General features: G+C 45.6%; 1 protein-coding gene across 1 annotated transcript in view; it reads right to left on the bottom strand.

Moving 5' to 3' along the window:
• Positions 1-6,214: 6,214 nt before the first annotated feature.
• Positions 6,215-25,245, bottom strand: part of PLEKHG7 (pleckstrin homology and RhoGEF domain containing G7) — a 51,553-nt gene continuing 32,522 nt past the window's right edge. The window contains exons 13-16 of the mRNA XM_054042021.1: positions 21,533-21,612; positions 19,090-19,249; positions 9,001-9,098; positions 6,215-6,322 (exon numbers count right to left, since the gene is read on the bottom strand). Coding sequence (XP_053897996.1) covers positions 6,215-6,322; positions 9,001-9,098; positions 19,090-19,249; positions 21,533-21,612 — 446 coding nt within the window. The remainder of the gene's footprint in view (positions 6,323-9,000; positions 9,099-19,089; positions 19,250-21,532; positions 21,613-25,245) is intronic.

Below are 25,245 nucleotides of genomic sequence, written 5' to 3'. Positions count from 1 at the left end.
TCCCAACTCCTGGCACCAAAGGGATATTATAAGACTGTCTCACTGGGTTAGTGAATACCGGAACTTTTTATAGAAATGTGTCCAAAATGCTGCTTGTATAGGATTTGTCACTTTTGTAAGAAAATAAAAAAAAATAAAAAAAAAATCCAGCCCACCACTCGATGCCATATATGATTTTATTTAAACTACCTCTCAGTGTGTAATTCAACCAAGTAGTCCAATTTAATAGGGTTTCCTCACTGTAGTGTTATGTAACAGTTATAGAGACTGCCAAATTTGCAAGTGTCTGTCACCAAAAAAACCAAAAAAATAGTCTTTTAGTCTTTTGTGTATGTTTAAACAGTATCCACTAATTTCTAATTATTGTAGACTCGGTCGTTCTTTTTTACCTCTGTAGTTTTAATCCTACAACTCTAGCAGTTGGAGAGGAAATAAATCACTACCGCAAACTTTTATAGTTATGGTCTGTTGGGTTACAACGGTTGTATAGGGAGCTTTGTCATAGCATCATCCACTAATTAATCCACTCTTAATTTAGCCTTTTTTCCCCAGTACTCTAGATATGAACTTCATGAATAGATTTCTGTAATGGATGCGTGCTACAAATTATATTGCCTCGTTTGCCTCTTTTCTGAATTTTAATGATCAGTTTATTATCGTTGCAGATGTGAATATTGGGCATAAAATTGACTAATTTTCTGTGTAATTGTATAAAATAGAATTGAAAAAAAGCTTTGTTTTTAACCCACTATTTAGAGATAATGTATTAAGTTTGCCTTATGATGCAGTTTTACCTACGGAACACTGCACTTCTTTTAAACTGGGTCATACACTCCTAATGGGCATACTACAAAACTTACGTATGTGTAGATAGACTTTGCATGAACATTTTTTCATCAACTTGATTTTTAAGTCTTACTTTCAGTGTTGTGTTTACTAATTGTGATCATGTAGTTGTGCCTTATATTGTGAAAGAGTTTAGTCCAGTATGCACTGCAATTTCTAAACTCTGCAATTGGGTGATGACTAAGGTTGTGGACAAGAAAATGATACCATGCATCAACTAATTCTGTATAAAGTATGATGGACAGATGCTTGTTGAAATGTTACTTTTGTTTTCTAATCTGCTAAAGGAATGATAATAAAATTAGATCTTTCTAATAGACCAGTTTTGTAATTTTCACACTTACCTTATCCCATCTTAAACAACATTATTTTGAACTGTGGGTTGTATTAGTTTAAAAACTGATCATCAGGAATCAAGAAACTGGAGAGCACACTTGGCTTTCCATTTTCTTGCTCTTGGAGGAACTGCCAAGAAACTTTTCACTATTGCAAGGCGGTGATAAGGGCCATTATTTAATCAATTTCAGCCTTCAGCAATTTCATTCAGAGTGATTTGCTTTTCCCCTCTATCTCAAAATCTGTCTCCACACTCAGTTACTAGAGGTGGCTATTGTGTATATTGGACACTGGCCGAGTAGTGTGTAGCAGTCAGTCCCTTCTGTCATTGACAGTGTTACCTTTGTATTATGTCCAGTGTAGTCTGTATTGCTTTGGCATGAGTGAGAGAGGCTCAAAGACTGCTTCCTACTCTAACAGACATCTTTTAGTTTGCACCTGAACACCCTTTTGTAGGTCTGTCTTCACTGCAGTGTTAACCTGAGCGATCGGCACTCAGGTCTAAGCACCAAGATTATCCCAGTTTGGGTGTAAGCAGCCACATTGTAAAGCCATACCTAAATTACTGTCTGCTCAGTGGTGCTATACAAACCCATGTGAGGTGCTAGGACTTCTGGGATCATAGCCCATGGTTCTTAGTGCTGCATTAAGCTGGGCAGCTCTGATTGTTTCCTAGTGAATTGTGGGAGAACTTGTTTGTCCGCACGGGGGCGGCGGGGTGGGGGTGGGGGAGGAACACTGGAGGACTATCAGCACTCAAATGATGGAGTCTGAGTCCTCACTGGAAAGTGAATGGGTTACCAGCACAGGAATAAGCAGCCCTTGGACTTCAGCATGTAACTCAGGACAGGCCAGCTAGCCTGGGTGTAGAGCCAGCACCACACAGAGAGGGATTTGTGTGTTGACAGCAGCTAGGATAGGGGTAACACTAGGGTTACCATATGTCCGGATTTTCCCGGACATGTCCGGCTTTTTGGGCCTCAAATCCCCGTCCGGGAGGAAATCCAAAAAAGCCGGACATATCCGGGAAAATAGGGAGGGAGGGAGGCACCGGCTGTGCTTGGCCGGGGGCCGGAGCCGCCGGGGCCGGCAGTGCGGGGCTGGAGCCGGCGGTGCGGAGCTGGCGGTGCAGGGCCGGCAGTGCGGGGCTGGAGGCAGCGGTGCGGAGCTGGTGATGCAGGGCCAGCAGTGCGGGGCCGGCGGTGCGGGGCCGGCGGCCGGGGCCGGCGGTGCGGGGCCGGCGGCCGGGGCCGGCGGTGCGGGGCCGGGGGCTGGGGCCGGCAGTGCTCGGGCCGAGTCCGGCGGTGCAGAGCCGGCGGTGCAGGGCCGGGGTAGGCGGTGCTTGGACGAGGGCCGGGACCGGGCCAGGGGTGCTCGGCTGGGGGCCGGGTGGTGCTCGGCCGGGGGCCGGGCCGGGGCCGGCGGTGCGGAGCCGGCACTGCAGGGCCGGGGTCGGGGGCCAGCGGTGCTCGGCCGGGGGTCGGGCTGGGGTCGGGGGCCGGCGGTGCTCCGCCGGGGGCCCGAGCCAAGCCAGGCGGGAGACGCCGGGACCAGAGCCTCTTGGCCTGGGCCGGCCAGCTGCCGGAGAGAGCCGCTCGGCCGGGGGGGCCAGACTGGACCGCGCCCCCCCCCTAGCTTGCCTGCTGCTTCAGGCTTCCCGCGAATCAAATGTTCGTGGGAAGCAGGGGAGGGGAAGGGGCAGGGGGAGCGAAGCGTCCAGGGGAGGGGGCGGAGTTGGGGCGGGGCGGGGAAGGGGCTGGGGCAGGGGGCGGGGAAGAGGCGGAGTTGGGCCGGGGCCCGTGGAGTGTCCTCTTTTTGGACACTTAAAATATGGTAACCCTAGGTAACACCCCAGTAAGAGTCTGAGTTAACATTGCAGTGAAGACAAGCACTAAAACTGATGGTTTCTACTGAAAATTTTATATCCTGGGGTTGAATATTCAAATTCTTCTACACATTCATGATCAGCATTGTATGCATAGTCTACATAGTCATCAATAGAGCCGTGTGAATTTCCTCTTATGTGGTATAATTTTTCATTTTATTTTAATTTTTGGAAACTTTTTGTTGTTTTGTTTTATCCATTCTCCCCCCATGGCCCGGGGGCAGGGTTGGCAGAGCGAGCCCACCCTACCCTCACCCCACAGTGATGGCTCCTGTCCCACGAAACTGGACCTAAATTCCTGCTCCTGGTGTTGCAGCCGGGTGTTTCAGGTTGCAGTGCCACTCACATTTGGCTCGGCTGCCTCTCCGTCATCACGTCAGAGGGGCGATAGGGCCAAATTTGAGTGAGTAGCATTTTATTTTGTTTGAATTGTTGTTTTTCATTTTATTTGGTGTTATTTTGCATTTGTGAAACACAAAATCACATGGGGCTCTAATTTTCAGTATGATCCTGTAATCCTTCCTTGTGCTTACACTGAGTCTCGTAATCTGGTCCTGAGTAAATCTAAAATATGCTCTTACGTTCTGCAGCTGTTTGAATGTAAACCCTGTAGGTACTTTGCCTCCTTATAATTTATCTTAAGAAACTGATCCTGTGTAGCATGTAGATATGTTGGTTTATCCTGAGTGTTTGGTTTGACCACTGAAGTATTAGGACACACTGAACTATCTCAATCGAAAGTGAATACTTCGTTTCTGAAGTGAAATGACTCATAGACTTTAAGGTCAGAAGGGACCATTATGATCATGGAGCTATCTAAGAAAGGTAAGAAGTAGCCATCCAAATCCCAAAGCGTAATCACTGATTGAGGTCCAATATTGAAGAATGAGAGCTCTGACAACTCTAGAACAATACATTATCTTTGGGGAAACCACCCATGTGAGGTCTGTTGACCAATTTAGCCAAAGTGAGACGCCTTGACATTTATTCCTTCTTTAGGTAAAAGACCTTCTGTGCAATGTGATTTCATTCTGATTACACTGCTCTACAGCCAAAATGCTTCTAAAATAAATGTAGTCAAACTTTACTAATTCTGGGTCACTGAGAACGAAAATGATGCTTAAAATTGTTGATTGGCTCTAGTTTTCAAGATATGCTATTGGGTCAGTATATACAACCCTTGACTTGGGAATGGTGGAGGATAAGTGAGTTATAAAGGGAAGGGATCTCAATTTAAACCAGAAATGACTAAAATACATCTTTGACTGGATCTATGAATAAATCTATGACTGGGTTTGGACAGTACTTGCTTTTTAGGCAATGATGCGATCTGAAGCTGGTATTGCGTCATACATGATATGAATTGCATCATGTTATTCCTAGAAGTCATGGATGATGCAATCATAACGAAGCTTACATCACTCTGCTGAACAAATTGCCCTATATCAGCTCTAGAAATCATACAGTGTCGTGCTCTCTTATTTGTCAGTGTTTGATTTTGCAAAGGGACACATTTCTGTTTAGCCAAAGTGAGCAGAGATGCCTCGTACTTGTGTGAACAGTGCAGATAACTTCTGCTATGTTTGTGGTGAAGTGACTTTTGCATCACAAAAGCGCAGTATAACCACTATGGTTAAGAAAGCCTATCACCTTTATTTTGTCTGCAAAACTGGAGATCAGGACAAGAGGTGGGCCCCAGACATATTCTGCAACACTTGTGCAACAAATCTTCGCCAGTGGTTGAACAGGAAAAGGAAATCTATGCCTTTTGCAGTGCCAATGATTTGGAGAGAGCCAAAAGATCATACCAGCAATTGTTACTTCTGCATGGTGCCTCCAGTTGGGAAAGGTGTGTCAAAGAAGAAAAAGTGGACTGTGCATTATCCAAACATTCCATCAGCTATACGCCCAGTACCCACGGAGGAGGACTGCCGGTTCCTGATGCACCAGAATCATTCTCACTTGAGTCAGACGAGGAAGAGGATGAAACTTCTGGGCCTGAACCATCAATGTCACAGGACCCACATTTTCTCCCATCCTCCTCCTCTGAACCATCAATGTCACCTGGACACACATTTTCCAAGATAATTTCCCCTCTTCTGCTATCAGTGGAATAACAGCAGCAAGGCAGCACACCCCTGTGGCTAGAGCAGAGGTGGGCAAACTACGGCGGCCCACGGGACCCTCCTGCCCGGCCCCGGAGCTCCTGCCCGAGGAGGCTAGCCCCCGGCTCCTCCCCCGCTGATCCCCCTCTTCCGCAACCTCAGCTCACTGTGCTGCCGGTGCAATGCTCTGGGTAGCGGGGCTGCGAGTTCCTGGTGCAGCACAGCTGCAAAGCTGCTGCCTGACCCGGTGCTATGAGCTGCACTGTGGCATGGCTGGCTCCAGCCGGGTGACGCAGCTGCCTGTCCTGGTGCTCTGGGCAACGTGGCTGTAGCGCCGCCAGCCACCAGTGCTCCAGGCAGCATGGTAAGGGGGCAGGGAGCAGGGGAGGTTGGATAGAGGGGAGGGGAGTTTGGGGTGATGGTCAGGGGGCAGGGGTGTGGATAAGGATTAGGGCAGTCAGAGGGTGGGGAATGGGGGGTTGAATGGGGGCAGGGGTCCGGTGGGGGCAGTCAGGAATGAGAGGAGGGGTTGGATGGGGCGGCTGGGGACAGTCAGGGGCGGGGGTTCCAGGGGTGGTCAAGGGACAGGGAGCGGGAGGGGGCGGGTAGATGGGAGCAGGAGTCCTGGGGAGGGGCTGTCAGGGGGCAAGAAGTGGGGGGGGGTTGGATGGGGGTGGGGGCCGGGCCACGCCTGGCTGTTTGGGGAGGCACAGCCTCCTTTACCTGGCCCTCCATACAATTTCCGAAACCCAATATGGCCCTCAGGCCAAAAAGTTTGCCTGCCCCTGGGCCAGAGCCTTCCTCTGAGAGAAGCTAGAGGGCACCCAAGAATGATTAAGTTGTTCCACTGAGCTCACTATCCCACCTTGTCTGTTTTATTTCTAGCTCCATTTTGGCCAAGATGCACCATGCCCAGCCCCCAACCAGTCAGGTCATAGGGCCATTGTTACCAGAAACTAACAAGGATTGTTAAAAGAAATCATTTTGCTACCACCATGTAAACTGGCTTCAAAATGGATCTGTCAATTTTGCATTTACACAATTAAATTTCAGAGGATTCAGATGGCAAACAGAAAAAGGAGCTTTTCTGAGTTTCGTGTCCGTTGGCATAATTGGAGACCGCAGTTTCTATCTCTGACATCCATGTTTTCTGTAAGAGGAAAAATAATGCTTGATAAACCCTGAGGACCTAAAAAAGTTTTAATAACTAAAATACCTGAACTTTAGTGTCTTGAATCTATAAAAATACATTGTACAGTGTTTGATGGGGCACCTTCTCCAAGCTTACTTCTAGAAGAGAAGGTTGATTTATGTTCATAAGTTGTTCCATAAACCTGGGATCCAGATTCTCCAGTCTGGCTCAGGGCATATTACGCTGCATAAGCTGTGCAAAGTGGCCTTAAAACAACCAAGATCCCTGTGGATTGCGAAACTCTCTGCCGCCTCCTGCACCAGCCATCTCCTCACTCCCATCATCCGAGGAGGAACATGGGTAAGAGGTGGAGCTTCAAAACTCATGATTCTTCATTGGAGTAAGGTCTGTTACAGACCTTATGCCGGAGTAGGCCCCCTGCTATCCCCATTTATTCCAAGGCCATTCACTCAAGTATTCACACAGTGGAGAATCAGGGCCCGGGTTTTGTTTAGTAACACGAATAACTTTTCTACAATCCAAAAATAGGAACTTTTCACTGTTGATTAGCCTACATGTGCAAAGAGTGGAGCATAGGTTACAATATCAAGCAGATAAAGGGCAGAACAAAATTGAACCACAATACAAGTTCAGTTCAACTACCATGCAGTCTCTAGCTTTCCCATAGAAAACATGATTGAGAAGCCATGGTGTAATATTCCCAGCTGGGCTTCTAACTGCGCGGTAGTGCAGAGATGACACTGGTCATATCTGTGGATGGTGTCTTGGGCAACAGACAGTCTTCCTTGTTAATACTGTTACTCTGTCTATCCTAGCACTTGTGTCAGTAAAATGTATGTCACTCAGGGGTGTGAAAAAAACATCCCGGAGAGACCTAAGTTGCACTGACTAAAGCGCTGGTGTGGACAACGCTATGTCGATGGGAGATGCTCTCCCGCTGATATAGCTGCTGCCACTCGTTGCGGGTGATTTAATCATGCCAGCGGAAGAGCTCTCTCCTGCTCTTCCTTAGAGCCTTACAGCAACACAGCTGCAGTGGTACAGCTGTGCCACTGTAAGGTCTCTAGTGTAGACGTGGCCTTAGATCAGTCAGCTGTCAGAGCAGTTGGTCATGAGATACTGCTTGTGTGCTTATGACATCCGATGAGCATTGACAGACATACTAAGATAGCACCAATTTTTTTGTTGGATCACAGAGGGTCGCTACAGGTAGCTGCTGCTCCTCTCAGAGAGCTCTTCTATGTGGTGTCCAAGGTTCGATCTCATCTTCCTTCCTACATGATATATGTGTCAGACCTCTAGAAGAAATAAACCCCTGTGGCCTTCAGTGCTATGAGTATACTTATGGCCTCCAGATCTACATTCTCTTATCCTCAAAAGCAGATCACTTCCTCGGGTCGCAGAGCCTTGTGAGAGAAACACCTAGGTGAAAATCACCTGGCTAAAAGGGCAGCACAGAAGTGTTGCTGGTTGGGAAGAGAGCAGTGCTCTGAAGATCCATAATGGAGAGCATTGGTGGTGCAGATGGTGTGAGTCTCAGGGACCTAATGGACTCCTCACTGCTCCAGGACACCAAATGAAAAGTAATACTCAGAAATGTCTCTTCCCACCTAAATGGCCAGAAGGCTAATAACTGAGCTCCTGTGTCCTATCAGATACAGAGCTAACCATGACTGCGTCATCATCTCCAAAGTCAGATAGTGTAGCACTGTATTCAGGGAAGACATTAGGGGCAAAAAACCTGTTTTTAAGGATGTTTTCTCACTGAATGAATTAAATAAACCTGTTTTAAAAATAGAAAGCTAGAAAAACAACTGCAGTCATGTGCAACTCTAAGGAACCCGCATATAAGTCATGAACAATGTTTGAATACTGGATCTTTTCTGTTTCTAGCACAGACCTCTCTCTAACTTTTCATCTAAGGGAGTAATGGTTATCTTGTCTGTGGAGCAGCCAGAGTGGGGGAGGAGGGTGACAGACGTACTTTGAAGTGGGTGATCCTGCCAGGAGACACCTCTCATGAACACCTCCTGTCAGGTGCGAACCTGCACTCTCTTTTTCTCTCTCTCTCTCTCTCTCTCTCTGCTCCCAGCGCCCCCTGACAGCTTGTTAATCTTCAATGGCTCAGCCCTCTGGCCAGGTCACACACAATCAATATGTGAACAAACAAACAAACTCTTTCCGGAGTAAAAAAATAAGTCCAACAGGGCCTATCATTGAGCCCTGGTTGGTATCTGCAGCCCTGTCACTGGGCTCAATTCTCAGCCCTTCTGGGCTAACTTTAGGCCCATCTCTGCCCTGGTATGGAGCAGTGCCCACAGGGCTGTCTCCCTGGAGACTCTTTGCCTTATCAGTGCTTCTCGACCCAGCTTTCCAGCCATGTTACTCCTTCAAGGTCAGTCCCCTTCTGCGGGTAACAGAGTTCAACAAAGGGTTGGTGCTCTACAGAGTCATCAGTCATGTCCTTGAACCCTTTAAACTCTAGCTTTGTGCTTGGGCTTCTACATGAGTACTGTAATTACAAACTCTATAACAGTGGAAGATCTGTTTAGGGAAGAGAGTAAATCAGGTCATATTTCTGTCAGATATAGTTGCTTAAGTAAAATTCTCTTTAGGAGAGATCTTTCCTTCGATAAATGTAATTTTAAAAAGGTCTTGTAAAATACAGGACTTACTTTGACCATCTCTGTTTGTGCTTGTAGTAAGAAGACTCCGATGCACTGTTGATATCTATTTTCATGTTGTATTACAAAAGCATTTCGCAGCCCAAGGACTATAAAACAAAACAAAGCAAATGAAAGAACACACACAAGGTAAGCCACCTTATCAAAATCCCATCAGATTGATTCACTATATATCAATCATATCTTTGTATCTCCTTGGAAAATCAGCTTTTCTGATTGGTTATTAGGGAAACACATGCTGGCAGTTTGAATTTTATGTTATGAAAAAAATAGCCTCAAATTATTTCAAAAAGTTGGTTCTGCAATTAGCTGCTTTTGAGTCTTGTTCAGGGGGGAAATGCTCTAAAGAGACATGCTATGTGCTTATTGAAAATACTTGGGGAGATTCTGTGCTGAGCCCAAGAGACAAAGCAAAGAACTTGCAGCCCAGGGGAAAGGGGTGGGTCCATGGTGGCTTTAAACCACCTGTGCACCATCCTGACACTGGGATGCTCCCATGGCTGGAGAGGTCCCAGGTGTAACTTAAACAGCCTGTGTGAGTTATGGCTGCCCTATAGACTCCTTACTTAGACTTAGAGTCTCCTGTGCCTAGTGTCACATAAGGCAACCCATTTTTCCCACTGCTATCTGTCCAGAGCAAGATGTTTGACTCCATCAGATGTTGCCATAGTGGAGACAACTTCCTTTTTGATCATCCTACGATAGGTCATTCTTTGTCCTGCATGGCTTCTCTTCCCACCAGTGGAAGCCAACCTAAGATGCATCTTGTCCTTCTGCCATGGGGTAGCCTGATGACCTGGCTGAACCACCGTAACCATCTCTGTCTGATTATTCAGTCCCCAGTGTGCTTACAAAGTTTCTTCTTAAAAAGCACTGCTGAAATTCATTCAGCTTTCTCTTGTACCTTTCCACCATCTGCCACGTTTCCAAGGTGTACAATTGTGTGGGAGGACAATAGCATTATACAATCTCATTTTAGTGTGTAGATGTATCTTCTTACTCTTCCAGATGTTTGTCAAATGGGAAAATAATCCGCTGGCTTTGCTGATTCTTCCTTCACTTCTTTAGCGAGCTGACCATTAGCAATATTGTACTGCCAAGAAGGCTGAAGTCCTTAATTCTTTCTTACTCTTTTCCATCAATCACATATCAACCAGTGTTGGCAGCATTCTCCCTATCTCCATGATCTTAATCTTCTGTGTACTGATAAGTCCCAATTTGGCAGCTTCTGTTTTTTTGCTCATAAAGAGTCTTTTCATTCCATCCAAATTGGTATCCAACACGACTGTATCATCTGCAAAATCTAGGTCTTTCAGCGTATCTCTTGCCCAAATAACACCAGTGATCTGGGCAGCAGCCATTACTCTTCTCATCACAAAGTCCGTGACAATGCAGAAGAGAAGTGGGGAGAGTATGCAACTTTGTCTTGCACCACCAGTAACAATCAGTGTCTCCATTCTGTGTCCTGACACAGCAGGCACACTCATCATACAAAGCTTTTATCCAATTAAATATGTGAAAACAGGGGCTGAATGAATGCCTCCCTGACAGCTAGCTGGGAGGGGAGGAGACTATGGGTGTGTTATGTAAATACAGTTTGCTCCTGCTCTGTTTACATGTTCATCAGATACAGCTGTGTCAAAGGATCAACTGTGGCTGGTGTTGGGTACAAGTCACCTTAGTACTGAATGCAGGGGTAGTGAAATATGGTTACCAATGTTGTAATTATTGTAGGAATACAGGAAAGCAGGACTGTGCTTAACCTGTCCCAAATGAGTGTGTGTGGGGGGGTACCCTCAGTTGAAAGAACCTCATTAAGCAGGGGCTTGAATGTCAGAGCCCTGTGAAAGTAAGAGGGGTGGGGATAGGAGTCCCGGTGTCCTGGTCAGGAGGCTGCACAACCCCCCTTCCCATCCCCCCCAGGGTCCTCTCCAGACTGGCTTAATCTGTTCTTCCCCCTTTCAAAGAATAGAGCTAAATAGGCTTCATTAGAAGCCTCTCTTGTTATTTTAATTGTTCAATCAGAGCTGAAACCACTTGTGGTAGGACTGTGTTTCTGCCCTGCTGAGAGCTAAAATCATGAGAGCTGAAATCACTTGAGAGGGGGCAGTGTTTCTGCCCAGCCTGCAAAAGAGCTGAAAATCACTGAGACACTGATGTGCAGACGTCACAGCAGAGGCAGAAGGTGACTGACAGACAGCTGGTGAATGAGTGACCAGCAGGGCGGCGGTGGAGATGCGTGATGAGCGGCCAGCAGGGTGGCTGGTGGAGACGTGTGACGAGTGGCCAGCAGGGCGGCGGCAGAGAGGTGCAATGAGCAGCCAGGTGGGTGGCTGGTGAAGGGGTGCGGCAAGAGCAGTGAGCAGGCGGCCGGTGAGCAGCCAGCAGAGCGAGTAAGATGCCTCTTTACCCCCCACCCAGGATGGGAGGTGAACTCTGCAGATGCACCTCTGAACTCTGGGTCTGCACTGACCAAGGACAACAACTGTGAGTGGGGTGCAGAGAAGGGTCGGGCATGTGAAAGGGACTTTTGGGTTGATGGACTTAAGACCCTGAAGGGAAAAGGACACTGCCCAACTTACTTGGCCTTTTATTCATGGTTTATGTTTATGAACCCTATTTGTGGTGTTTTCCCAAATTAACTCCGAGTTAATTCCTCCTCTTATTAAAAGTTTATTTTCTACACTTGGACTCTGCTTGCGAGTGGGGAAGTATTGCCCCAGGGATGGTATGTAATTTTCCCAGGTTACTGGGTGGGACTTGAGCCAGTTCTGTTTCGTATCGATGGAAAGGAACCCCTAGATATTGAACCTGGCCCTGGTTGCTGCTGGCTCCACCTGGTAGAAGGGTTACACATGTTTGCTGAAATTCCACAGAGTTTCAGGATCTTCTAGACAGATTCTTTATCAAACAGTTTTATAAATTCAATTAAATTGAAAACCATCTTCTGCTGATATTCTAAGCCCTTCTCAATAAGTTTTGGGAAGGCGGAAACCTGGTCTGAACACCACCCAGTGGGTTGAAATCCCTGATGTTCTTCCTAAGTAATGGAGATATCCCATCTCCTAGAACTGGAAGGAACCCTGAAAGGTCATCGAGTCCAGCCCCCTGCCTTCACTAGCAGGACCAAGTACTGATTTTGCCCCAGATCCCTAAGTGGCCCCCTCAAGGATTGAACTCACAACCCTGGGTTTAGCAGGCCAATGCTCAAACCACTGAGCTATCCCCCCCCCCTTGTACTTTGGCAATGGCAGTTTTCATCCTATTCAAACTGATAATGCCAAATGCTTTTCCAGGTACAGATAGGAGTGTCACCCCTCTCCAATGAACACAAATAAGCTGGTGCCCCTCTTTAGGGATCATGCAGATAACACCTCTTAGGCTTCAGCACTGCCTGGAATCTGCACAGCACTCCATGTTGTGGTCTGGCCCCCAGCATGCTCCTGACATCAAGGCTTATGATAGGATCCTCTGAAAGATAGTCTTGTGGTTGTCTTCTGCAGTGCCTGCTCTGGGCAAATCTTCCTCTAATCAGTTAATGGGGCTTTGAGAGACCCTTTATGCTACCCTGGCCCTTTGACCTGACATAAAGGGGCCAAAGTGGGGTGAAGAGCTTTCGTACGTTTCCTTAAGATTTTCCATCAAAACAGAGTGGAATCAATTATAATTGAAGTAAGAAAGTAACTTAGACCTTTTAAAAAGGAAAAGCAAAATGGAAAGGTTTTAAAGGTTGGTGTTCCAAGCAATGTCGCTATGCAGTAAATAAGGGGTTGTCTACACAGCATTTTGGAGTGAGCCGCCCACCCTGAGTCAGTAGACCTGGATTAGCTATGTAGATGGTGTTTGGAAGTTGCAGCTTGGTCTGGAGCACAGGCTATGAAGCCCATCCCCCGCCCCAAAGGTTCAGAGCCCGAGCCTCAACTTCAAAGTGCTGACTACACAGCTATTTTTAGCATATTCATGTGAGTCTATCGACTGGCCGGGGAGGCTTGCTCCAAAATGCGGTAGACGTATCCTTAAGTGCTCTCAGGTGACATAACTCTTTGTCAGATGCTCTATTCTTTTTTCACATTGGAAATTCACGGGGGTGTTGAGATCATAGACATCGTTGATTTATTGCTGTTATGTAGTAAATTCCTTGCAGACATTACTTCACACAGATGCAGCACTGCCTCTAATGCTGAAGGTTGATTTCAATTCCAAGATGGGACTGTAAGTGGCCCTAATTCAATAGAACTCTTGGGCATGGGTTTATCTTTAAGCGTGTCTCTAATCCCATCTCTGTCCAGCAAAGCATGTGCTGAATCATCTGGGATTTCAATGCAGAGCACAGCTGTGCTTGGTTTTGTTCCTGTGTTCAGTGGTGTGTACACCAGACATTTCTCTACCCAAATGGCCCACACTGCACAATCCCCTCTGACTTCAATGGAGCCAGGATTTCATCCCAAATACTTAGATCTGAGAAGTTGTTATGGGGACTTTCCCTGGTGCCTTGCATTTTGGGCTGCAGTTTCCCTATTACACCCTTTCTCCCTCCTGGGGTATGTGCTGGGGTAGCATTGCAACACTGAGCCTTGAAGTGGGCCCAATTCTGATATCATTAATTGTTTTTATTCCCTGCTTCCATTAATGAGTGAGAGCAGAACCTGGCCCATTTATTTTATATTTAGTACTGCTGGGAGGACAGAGCAAAATTCAATCTGAGAGTGCGGGGTGGGATCACCTCCCTGCAAATGATGCCCCTGGCCTGAGGTTAGCTTTTAAAAGCATATATCCCAGAGGGCAATGCAGAGGTCAGGCTGCCAAGACACGCCAATCATCTCTAAATTTGCTGTGTTTGAGGTACCTTTTTGAGAACCATTTAGTTCACACCATTTGCTTTGGAGCTGTGTGCTTTTATGTAGTATTTGCTCTTATAAAATGCCTCTCATCAAAGTGCCAGTCACCGCAAGAGACTCTCAATAACATCAATGACAGAGAATCTACACTTCACAGCAGTGAAGATTAGTAATCTTTACTGGAGCAGCATATCTGTGTCTGTAAGGAAGGATCCTTCCAGCCTACAGGCATAGGATTCTCAACAGAGAGAGATCATAAGGAATTGCAAAGTTTAAATTCCGAGCAGAGATGTTAAAAGGCACGTTGCTCCTTATGTACCTTCAAAGACAGATTTCCACTATTACTCCTATATCTCTAGTACATGGCCCTGGTGTTTGAGTATAGCTTTGCCTTTAGGACAGGCTTCCTAGCATTATGAGGGTAAGACGTCTCATCATTGGACTGATATGTGGCAGGCTTGAGGCTAGAATTAGTGTGTGTAATTATACAGCTCTTGTCTGCTGATAGAATTCTGCTCTGAAGGGTACTTCCTTACAATTGCAATGGACTATTTCTGCAGTCAGCTGGATTTCTTTCCAGGATAGGATCTGCCTTCAGTAATGTGACAGATGTGCTATATTTATCAGATTACAAATCAAGCTTCCACCTATGATTAATTTGACCACTGCCGGTCAGCATAACCCAATAAAAATACAGCTCTGAGAGCATTCCTCAAAATATTAAACACTCGAAAGTTACCAGCAGTGAACTCTATCCTGCAGGCTGCACATAAATTTCCGTCACTTCCATTCTGTTTTCACAAGCTCACAACTTTCTAGGACATTTATCTTTTGGGCTGAAAATTGCCATTCTCTGTTCATTGTTTAAAGAAAGAAACCCTGCCAATGGATTTTTTTTTTTTTTTTTTAAATCAGGGTCAGATCACGGATGGCTGCAGTGTGAACTGTAAACTCTTTGGGGCCTGGGCAGCTTTTTCTGTGTTTGCACAGCAGCTAACGCAATGGGGCCCTGGACTAGGACTGTGGTCCTTGACACTATTGCAATACAAAGAAAAGCTGCTCCGGACACAATCTGTAACAAGCAGTGTGTGCGCTGGTAGGCTTGAGGGTAGGAGAAAATGTGAAAATAAAGCAGCACTGGATTGAAAATTGCTTCTGGATTAGGCTCAGCGTTTTAGCAGAATTCGTTAAATCCCCATTAAATATTCTTCCATGCAGCATGAGAGGCACAGCGTCTGCTCCTCTCGGATCACTGCGGAGACAGCTTTAATGGGAGTGATTGTAAATATCTCATTAAAACTTGCAGCCAAATTGTCCCCATGAGCTCCCATAACATTGCAGACGAATAAACTGAGGGGAAATTTTGAATCCTGCTACTTTTAGGGGTGGCGGCAATATTCTGTATATTCTAAGATTTCTTTTTAAAAAATACCCCGCTCTCAAACCCTGCCCCCCATGTCTCCTTTTTCTGTTGCAGAGGGTACAACTCTCACAATGGAATCCGCTGTGCTGCTGCTGTTAGTTCAGCCTTGAAGAAACTCTTCTCTAGCAGCTGGGAACTCCCCTACTGCATCCACTTCAGTGGGGCCTAGACATCAAAATCCAAGTGGGGAACTACTTAACCTTATTAGGCACAGAAAATATTTTCTCAAATCATTAGGAAATTATATAAAAATGCCTCTGCTAATGCTAGTGCTGAGCACAGGCCATTCCTTAATGCCAGAAGGAATCTGCTGATGTTATAAATGTTTTGCACTCTGACACCAGCACTAGCCAGTTACTTAACTCTAAAAATCCCACTGCCAGACCCTGAGGGAGTCTCGGGGGTGGGCTCTGTCACATCATATCCCAGATCATAGGCAGTGGAATCACCCACTGCTGCAAAGTTCCCAAATGGATCCTCGCAGGCTTCAGTCCCCACAACTGGCTTTTAGAAAACATTTGATGGGGTAGTATAACACTGACAGACCCCAGTCGTCGGTGGGTGAGATCGAACCTGGGACCTCAGGAGCTAAATACATGAGCCTCTACTGCATGAGCTAAAAGCCATCTGCCCCTTACCTAAGGCTGTAGAGCAGACTCATTAATCTCTAAGGGTACATCTATACTACCCGCCGGAACAGTGGGTAGTGATCGATCTATCGGGGATTGATTTATCGCGTCTAGTGTAGACGCGATAAAATCAATCCCCGATCGCTCTGCCATCGACTCCGGAACTCCAGCTCGCAATAGGCGGAAGCGGAGTCGATGCGGGAGTGGCACTGGTCGACTCGCCGCTGTCCTCACGACCAGCTACATCCACCTAAGATACGCCGACTTCAGCTATGCTATTCGAGTAGTTGAAGTTGCGTATCTTAGGTCGACCCCCCCGCCCCAGTGTAGACCTAGCCTAAGTGGTCTTGGTGCCACTAGAGGGGACAGAGCTCCACACCCAAGAGGTGTGTGGGTTACAGTAGCTCATATCTTCTCCTATCTACTTGTCCTTGCACTAGTCCCAGAGATCCTACTTCTGAGTTTGGTGTAATGCCAGCCCATATGGCTACCACTGGAAAAAGCCCATGAAAAAATTGCTCACAAATCTCGTAAACTACCAGGTCTGAATAAGGACTTTAAAGTCACTTTTGGTGGCCCTGCCCTGGGAGTTGCAATTGACTCTTAATGTGGCCAGATTGACAATATTTGGATGCATGATGGTACACAAGGCAGGTGTTTTGCAGAACACTATGAAAGGGTGTAGGGTTTTTTTTGTATATATTTAATTAGAGGCTGTGAATGTAAAGCCCCATGAGCTACCATGGATTGTCCAGGATTGGGGTAGTGCAAGTCCTCCTGGCCCCCAAAGAAGATTTGTCTTTTTTCCCCAACTCAAGATCCTCCCAGGCCATGTTTAACTGTTGACCTGGAAGTCAGCCACTTGTGGGGAGAAACTTAATGATACTCACATTAATAACTGAATTTTGGAATATTAAAAGTCAGAGTCCTGCCAATAAATTACAAGAATGAAATTCAGTATTGTTGTAAAATCATAGAATAGAATAATAGAATCATAGAATATCAGGGTTGGAAGGGACCTCAGGAGGTCATCTAGTTCAACCCCCTGCTCAAAGCAGAAGCAATCCCCAACTAAATCATCCAGTCGTGTTGGTCCCAGGTTATTAGAAAGAAAAGATGGGTGAGGTAATATCTTTTACTGGACCAACTTCTGTTGGTGAGAGAGACAAGTTTTGAGCTTACATAAAGCACTCTTTCAGGTCTGGGAAATCTGTCCCACTTTTCTTTTCGCTGTGATGCTTGGAGCACCTTTCCCAGACCTGAAGACAAGCTCAGTGTAGCTCGAAAGCTTGTCTCTCTCATCAACAAAAGTTGGTCCAATAAAAGATATTCCCTCACCCACCTTGTCTCTCTAAGAATGAAATTCTTCATTTAAACTGAGCCCCCAGGATGAAATTATGCTGTAACACCAACACTGGAGACTGAGTGATTCAGTTCTAACCCTTGGTGCCTTTTACAAGAAATTAGGCTGCCTACCTATGTTCACGGGGAGGAGCTCTCTACTGCCTGTGCCTCTCCTCCTGTTTGATGTTGTTACTTTGCACTACTCTGAACTCATAACTAATGTAGCATGTGAAGGAACCTTTATGCTTAAGGTCTTCTGCTCAGATCAGAAGCCACTACATCTGTCATGTGATAGCATTATCCTCATTATTATTATTTATTATTGTTAAGTACCAGTGATGTGTCCAGCATTTGTACCAGACACAAAAATGAAGTCAGTCCCTTCCCTGGGGGTGGGGGTGGGGAGAGGGGAAGGGCGTGTCACTCTAAAACACAGACTCAGAGGAGACAGGATGCACTAAGAGACCAGAGAGGGAGTTAAGTTACAGTTTAATGAGTTATTCTGAATGACTATTTTCTGCAGCGTGACATGGTGATAGAGAGGTGTTCTGGGATGATTAGGGTTTGTGGGCATTGTGGTTTTTAGGAAGGATCTGAATGGGAAGGAAGTGGAGACCCGGTGTCCCGGGATATAGAGGTGTCCCATGCACAGTGGGCAGCATGGAAATCGCACAGAGACAGGAATGGCAGAAGTCAACAAGTGGGGCATTAAGGCTACATTAACTGATGGACTGAAGGGGGGATGTAGGCGGGGGGGGGGAGAGTGGGGAAGAGACACACAGCTCAACACTTTGATGATGTGGTTCCAGATCTGCTGCAGCTTTTACATGTGATCTGATAGAGCACTAGCTGGACAGCTGAAGTACTGTACACTGGCAAACATTTCAATACATTGCAATAGTCCAGCTCATTGGATTTCTCATATTACATGCCCAAGAGGTTTCTTGAGCAATAAGAATCTGTGTATGCCCAAACTAGCACATTGAAGATCAGAGAGGCAGATGTTGCCCTTACCTTCACCTACTGGCTGCAGTGCAAGTCACAGGCCATTTGTTTGCTGGATTTAGACTGTGTTGGTAGGGAGATGCATTTAGACACACGCACAGAGACAGACAGTGTCTGCAGCAGGTTTAAGGAGCCACTGTTTTTTAATTCTGAAGCTAGTGCTTTTATCTCCTTGTTAGTTGTGTTTGTTCTCTTTGCTGCCTGGCTTGGCAGTGGTGCGGAATGCCAATGAGTCAGGATGGATGAACTTCGAGGCTAGCATAAATTCTGTGGGTTTCAGGTTTGTTTTTAATATCTGTGGATTTGGGGGGCTAGATTGCTCAGTGGACAAGCAGTAGGATTTTGATAGTTAACTTGACTTGAATGCGGGATCGAAACATTTTTAACAGATGGCCCTGTGTTATTTCTATAACTCAGCATTGGGCTCTAGGAGGCTCTAAACTGTAGCGAGCATTAAAGGTGGTAAACTCCCCTCCCAAAACTCTAGGGTCACTTTATAGGGCTCCATAGCCCTGGGAGAAAGTGGCCACTCTCTATAGGATTCTCCTTCTCTCCAAAGCCACAGGGAAAAGCAACACAAATTACAATAGCTAGGCTCCCGTGACTTGCATGGCTTCCGCTGTCATCCTTGGAACTCCTCCCACTCCCTACTCCTATGATTCAGGAGGCAAGTGATTCTCATGGGAACTCTCTGGTGACAGGCCTCCCTTAGGAGCCATTCAATGCTGGGGCAAGAGGGAGGTGAGTGGGCGGGTGCATGTGGTGCAAAGACCAGGGGCTCTATGTATACACTGTACATAGAAAGCTGCCTTACAAAATATACAAAATGCATTAAACATACCTGTCACATGGAATGGATCAATATTTTTGAGTGTCAGTCTGTCTAGTGGAATGGGCTGGTCCAGGACTGTACAAGAACCACCATCTTTTACCAAAGACTGCAGCTCAGGAGAAAAGGAAGGGCATACAGGTATTAAACCAATGTCTGAGCCCCCGTATTTCTGAAAATGGAAAGGAAAAGCACTTGATTATATAGTCACCAAACTCCTCTGTATGTTTTCAAACTCTAGCCACTATACATCTCTCACAATTTGTTTTCCCCACAGAATGTGCTTAGAGGCCTCATGTATATACTCAAGTATCCAGGGGTGGCTCCAGACACCAGCACAGCAAGCGCGTGCCTGGGGTGGGAAGCCGCGGGGGGCCGCGTGCCGGTCGCCGTGAGGGCGGCACTCAGGCAGCCTTCGGCGGCATGCCTGCAGGAGATCTGCCGGTCCCGCGGCTTCGGCGGCAATTCGGCAGCGGATATGCCGAAGGCACGGGACCGGCAGATCACCCGCAGAAACGCTGCAGAATCCGCGTGACTAGCAGACCGCCCGCAGGCATGCCACTGAAGGCCGCCTGACTGCCGTGCTTGGGGCGGCAAAAAACATAGAACCGCCCCTGCAAGTATCAGGGGATAGCCGTGTTAGTCTGTATCCACAAAAACAACGAGTCCGGTGGCACCTTAAAGACTAAAAGATTTATTTGGGCATAAGCTTTCGTGGGTAAAAAACCACTTCTTCAGATGAAAGTCTTTCACTCCATGCATCTGAAGAAGTGAGGTTTTTTACCCACGAAAGCTTATGCCCAAATAAATCTTTTAGTCTTTAAGGTGCCACCGGACTCCTTGTTGTTCATGTATATACTAAGCCTCAAAATAAAACATTTTTCTGTTATCGTCTGAACAACCTCCAAAGTATGCAGCTAACCTGCATATTAAAAATCAAAGCCAAGCCCAAGTGCTCAAAACAAACCATACTAGTTTTTTCAAATGCCTTATTTAACACAGGTTACTGTTCTCTTCACACTTGTGGGTTTATCGCTGCTAGAAAATACGCCAAGTGTAGAACCCTGTGCAGTCCATAGGGGTGGCTCGGTACTGACGCCTGTAATGAGGGATTTGCAAAGGGCCACACACGTGATGCAGCGCCTCTGAAACATGATTCACGCATACATAGGGCAAACCCTCCTATGGGGGCCTGCATGTGTGGTTCAGAGCAGTGGTTCTCACCCTTTCCAGACTACTGTGCCCCTTTCGGGGGTCTGATTTGTCTTGCGTACCCCAAATTTCACCTCACTTAAACTACATGCTTACAAAATCAGACATAAAAATGTCACAGCACACTATTACTGAACAATTGCTTTCTCATTTTGTCTGTGTGAAGTTTTAGTTTGTACTGACTGCTAGTGCTTTTTATGTAGCCCGTAGTAAAACTAGGCAAATATCTAGAAGAGTTGATGTACCCCCGGGAAGACTGCTGCGTACCCCCAGGGGTACACATACTCCTGTTGAGAACCACATGACTGGGAATGTGACTGTCATGGTGTTGCTGACATAGACTCTAATCTGTGCTCTTTCAAAACCTATAAAATGTGACAACTGCTGTCTGTTTAAAACCACGTCTAATTCAGACAGTGTCTCCTGCAATCATCTATTGCATTACAGCATGTCACCTTTGCTAAGTCATTACATGATCTTCATAAATTTAACTGACTTTGTACTCAAAAAGAAGAACAGGAGTACTTGTGGCACCTTAGAGACTAACAAATTTATTAGAGCATAAGCTTTCGTGGACTACAGCCCACACTGGAGCCTCAAATGCCTAATGCCTGTTCGGTGGTGAATAATTAATAATACCTAGCTTTTATATAGTGCATTTCATCAGCAGACCTCAAAGTGCCTTACAAAGGAAGTATCCTTGCTCTCATTTTATGCCTGGCAAGGGCAATGGCAGAAATAGAACCCAGAGCTTCTGAGTATGTTGCTATTCTTTCCACGAGGGTAACATTTTCACTGTTTCTCTCTGCTTTTCCCCTTTAGCTCCCAAAGGTTCTGATTTCTTTACACAAAAGGGATTATAGGATTGATATGTGCCATTAAAGTGCCCAGCACATTTCAGAAGATGATGTTGGCTTTAGAGATCCAGTATGTTGCGTATGGGAACTGGGGGAATGGTAAAGGAATTAAAGAAATATCCAATAATACACACCTTGGACACCATATCAGGCCTATAACATCACACCTTTATACACATCTCCTGTCATTTAAATTGCCCTGAAGAACTACTGTGGTGTATATTACTCTTTGCTATTTATATTAAAAAATATATTACTATCCTTCATATACATTATTCCACTTGCATGTTTCTCTTTAAAATAATTCTTCCAATATACTTGCATAAATATTTTCCAGGCTGCAAAAAACACATACAGTAAGTGTGACTGTTTCTGCCCATTGTTACCTTTTTGTTACGTTTAGTTTTGGTAATTAATAGGAAATCATTGAATAGAAAGAGGTAGACATCAAGGATCCTTGTACTTTCTGAGGAGAAAAACAAAACAGTAGCATGATTGTTTTGAGGAACTGCAATTTCTATTCTAAAGCAGATCTTAAGCACGTTTTAAGCAGACCTCCAAATGTGGCACTCCACCACTCATTGTCTCTTTTGTGTTCTCACACACTCCAGACTTGAAAGGCATTCTGCTTTGTCATTTTGGCCATTCATAATTGTGGCACATTGCAGCCACATTATCATAAAAGACCAGCAGTTTCTCATTGCCAAAATAACTCAGATCATATATCTTCGAACACAGCTACAAAGAGCAGCATGCTGTCAACCAAACAACTGGGTCACCAGGGAATATTAACCCTATGGCAACTGCAGACACATAATTAGGGCAAATTCCAGTGTTCATCTGGATTCCTTAAAAATAGTTGTACAAAGTCTCACCCCATTGTGCCTACATGATACAGCCCAGATTTTCATGTTGATGGCATTATAAAGGTCCTTCAGTAACTACACAACGTAGAGTGGACTCAACTTCCATCACTACCTTGGCGGTAAGAGAAGAAATAGTGAAACAAAAGTCTTTTAAGAGGAAGTTATTTTTTATAAGTATGTATTGAAGTCTTCAAGGTGGAGGCCCCGGTCCTGATTGGGGCTTCTAGGTGTTCTGGTAGTATAAACAATGAGTGATCATGCATCAGAAGCAAAGGGATGGTTTCAAAGGGAAATAGGGAAACCCCAGGATCCTGGAATGTGGCAAACCATTTAGAGCTCTGGGAGTCTGTTGGATCGAATGCCCAGAGGGTGGAGCTTGCACCTCAGTCTATCGTTGGGGCTCCCTCTACAGATTTCCAATCTGCTGTTGTTTCTTTTTATTTCTTGCATGGTCCTGTCTCGCTACTCTAGTCTCTTCCAGAATCACTTCCTTTCTCTTTTGCAGACCTTATCCTTTCCCGCCTTTTCCTCTTGTCTGTCCCTGTTCTCTCTTACCAGCAATATTCTTATTGTATAACGCTTAGCTGTATTGACTCCAGTCCACACCCTTTCATGTTATCACTGGCCACTCATAAGCCTTTTATATCTGGTGTCTTCACCCCGCCTGTTACTTCTGATACCCAAGATAGGAGTACTCCAGGGCCAGCATTAAATAAAATGTTAACTTCAGAAGGTGTGGTGCCGTTGGGAAATTCCATACTCAGAATGTTTGTCTTGAAATGAACAATCTCTCAAAATGCATTTCTATTCTCAGTGTTACAGGTCAGGACTGGGACAGCCAGAACTTTCACTTACAGGCAATCTGGAGAATGGGAAAATAGTTCATTGAGTGCTTGTTCTGAAATGTTTTAGTTTGGAAACGACTTGGTTTATTTCAGGAGGCAACACCAATAGCTACTAGAGGTTAACGATGTCATGGACTAGCCACTTGTAGGAAGCAGGGCTGGATTAAAGATTTTGGGGAGCCCCCTAACTGAAGTGGGAGGCCTGCAGGGGGAATAATTGGAGGGTGCCCATCCTGCACTTACCCCACAGTGGCTCCTGTCCTGCACTGGCTCTTGACACAGCGTGCAGGCGGGGCCCTTCCCCCCCCTACAATGCCACACCCCGCTGCTTCCTGGCCCCAGGGTTTTTGTGTGTGTGTTGTTTTTCCTCTGGGTGGTCAGGTTGCCCCTGAGATGGGGGCTCTGTGCAAGTGAACTGAGTGCACATTGGTTAATCGGGCTGGCTGGAAGGCTGTGGGAGCTACAATGAGAATCCCCCTTTATCTCACCAGGGATTCAGGATACTACAAACAGTACACCACCAAGTAACATGAGACTCCCCATCTTATTTGTTTAAAACTTACTTTCCTTGGGCCTCTTAAGGCCCAAGTATCATATTCAAGCTCTTGTATAATTTTTGTCATAGCTCCTTCATGCTTAGCAGTGGTATATATTTGATCACATAGTATTACCTGGATTATACTGATGTACATTTTTTATTGTAAACTCTATCCAGTAGTCTGTCTAATCTATGTACAGTAACTAATCTGTTATGTTTTATTCAATTTGTGCTAGGTACTTTTGCCCATTATTGTCTTACAATTTCTACAGTGGCTGCACCTAATATGTTTCCTTTGATTTTGTGCTGGTGGGGGAAGGTATTGTGAGCTTGAGCAAGTATTTCTTCTACTTATAACAACATAAGGATAATTGATCCTTTGAATCCATTTGCTGCTGGGAATTGAGGTTTTCATTTTGAAGGTGGTGAGGTTTGTGGCCAGCCTGACTTTCAGCCATGAGTCCCAGAGATGTGAGCCAGCTACTAAGAACTGCGTCTTCCACATACCATCCCTAATATTCATATGTGGTGCATTATGCTGAGATGGTGTGGCAGGCTCCAGTTGGGATTTCTGGGCCCTCGTCTGTTTGCTTCTGATTCCCAATACTGCTTTAACATAAGGTTTTGATTACACTATTTTAGAATGGTAGGAGGAGACATTTTAGTCATGGAATGTCCAGTGAAGTAAACCTGTTTCTTAGGATGGAAGCTATGATCAACATTTTACTCATTTTCCTTTTGGTTTCAAGGTGTAATAAGAAACAACTCAGTTTTGAGAGAATTATCTCAGAGTAAAAATGCTGGGCACCTCAGGGTGTTGACACTGGGCTTGGAGACACACAGCACACCTCAGTATCAGACTGTGTGTGTTTTTAAATCTGTGTCTTTAGGAGATACTTTCCCATTTTCAGCATCTCAACTTGGTTAGAATTATGTTTATTCATTTTCATCTTGAAAATGAAAAGATCAAGAAATATTGCCAAACCACGCGCTCTCTCAGATTGCTTATGTTAGCTAAAAGAAGTTAAGCTTGCAAATTTATTTCTGCAAGATTTAGGGACATGCCATCCTATCTGTCTTCAATGTAAATTTCTTCCTGCAAGAAATGTAGATCCTTGATAAGTACCAGTACTTAATCTCATCACAGTGGACAGCTCAGGTGATGGGGGTTGCTGGCTGAAAGTTTGGGGATGAGAGGAAGAGCTGGATTAAAAAAACTTGTGCTCTGCCCCCTTCCACCAAACCCTCCCAAACAATAGCAATGAATTTTTGTAAGTTAAAAAAGAATTGTATTAATTCTTATGCCCCAACCATTACACCTGTTCTACCACCTTACATTTTCATCTCCCTGTTACTGGCCTGTGTCTGTGGGGGAAGGAGAAATCTTAGTCTGGTCCCCTCATCCCCAGTTTGATGATAGTTGTGAGGGTAGGAGAAAGGTGAATCACAACTTCTACACCTTATTCTCTTTGCCTCAGTGCCCGGCTGCACTAATCAGGGAATTTTAAACTGAAGACTTTTTTCTCATGCCTAAACCACCACTGAGCCCTTTATCCCACCCCAGTGTGCTGTTCTCAGTGCCTCTTCTGTGCTCTGTCTTCCTTGCACTTGGATAAGGACGGGGATGCTGATGCTGCCCAGTCTCTACCTCACACTCAGGTAGGGATGAGCATGCTCAGATAGGGATGTTGACTTATTCATCCAATGAGACAAACCTGCACATCTTTACAACATGATGCTTGTGCTGCAGAGATACGACATTGTGTTATGTTGTGCCACAGCAACACAATGTGATGCTGCTGGGATTGATGTGAAGGACATGTTCCAATGCTGTAATATACTGCAGCTGG

The sequence above is a fragment of the Malaclemys terrapin genome, chromosome 1 (assembly GCF_027887155.1).
Source record: "Malaclemys terrapin pileata isolate rMalTer1 chromosome 1, rMalTer1.hap1, whole genome shotgun sequence".
Taxonomy (NCBI): domain Eukaryota; kingdom Metazoa; phylum Chordata; order Testudines; family Emydidae; genus Malaclemys; species Malaclemys terrapin.
The sequence above is the reverse complement of the archived record's forward strand: the minus strand, read 5'-3'. Positions and strand labels throughout refer to the sequence as shown.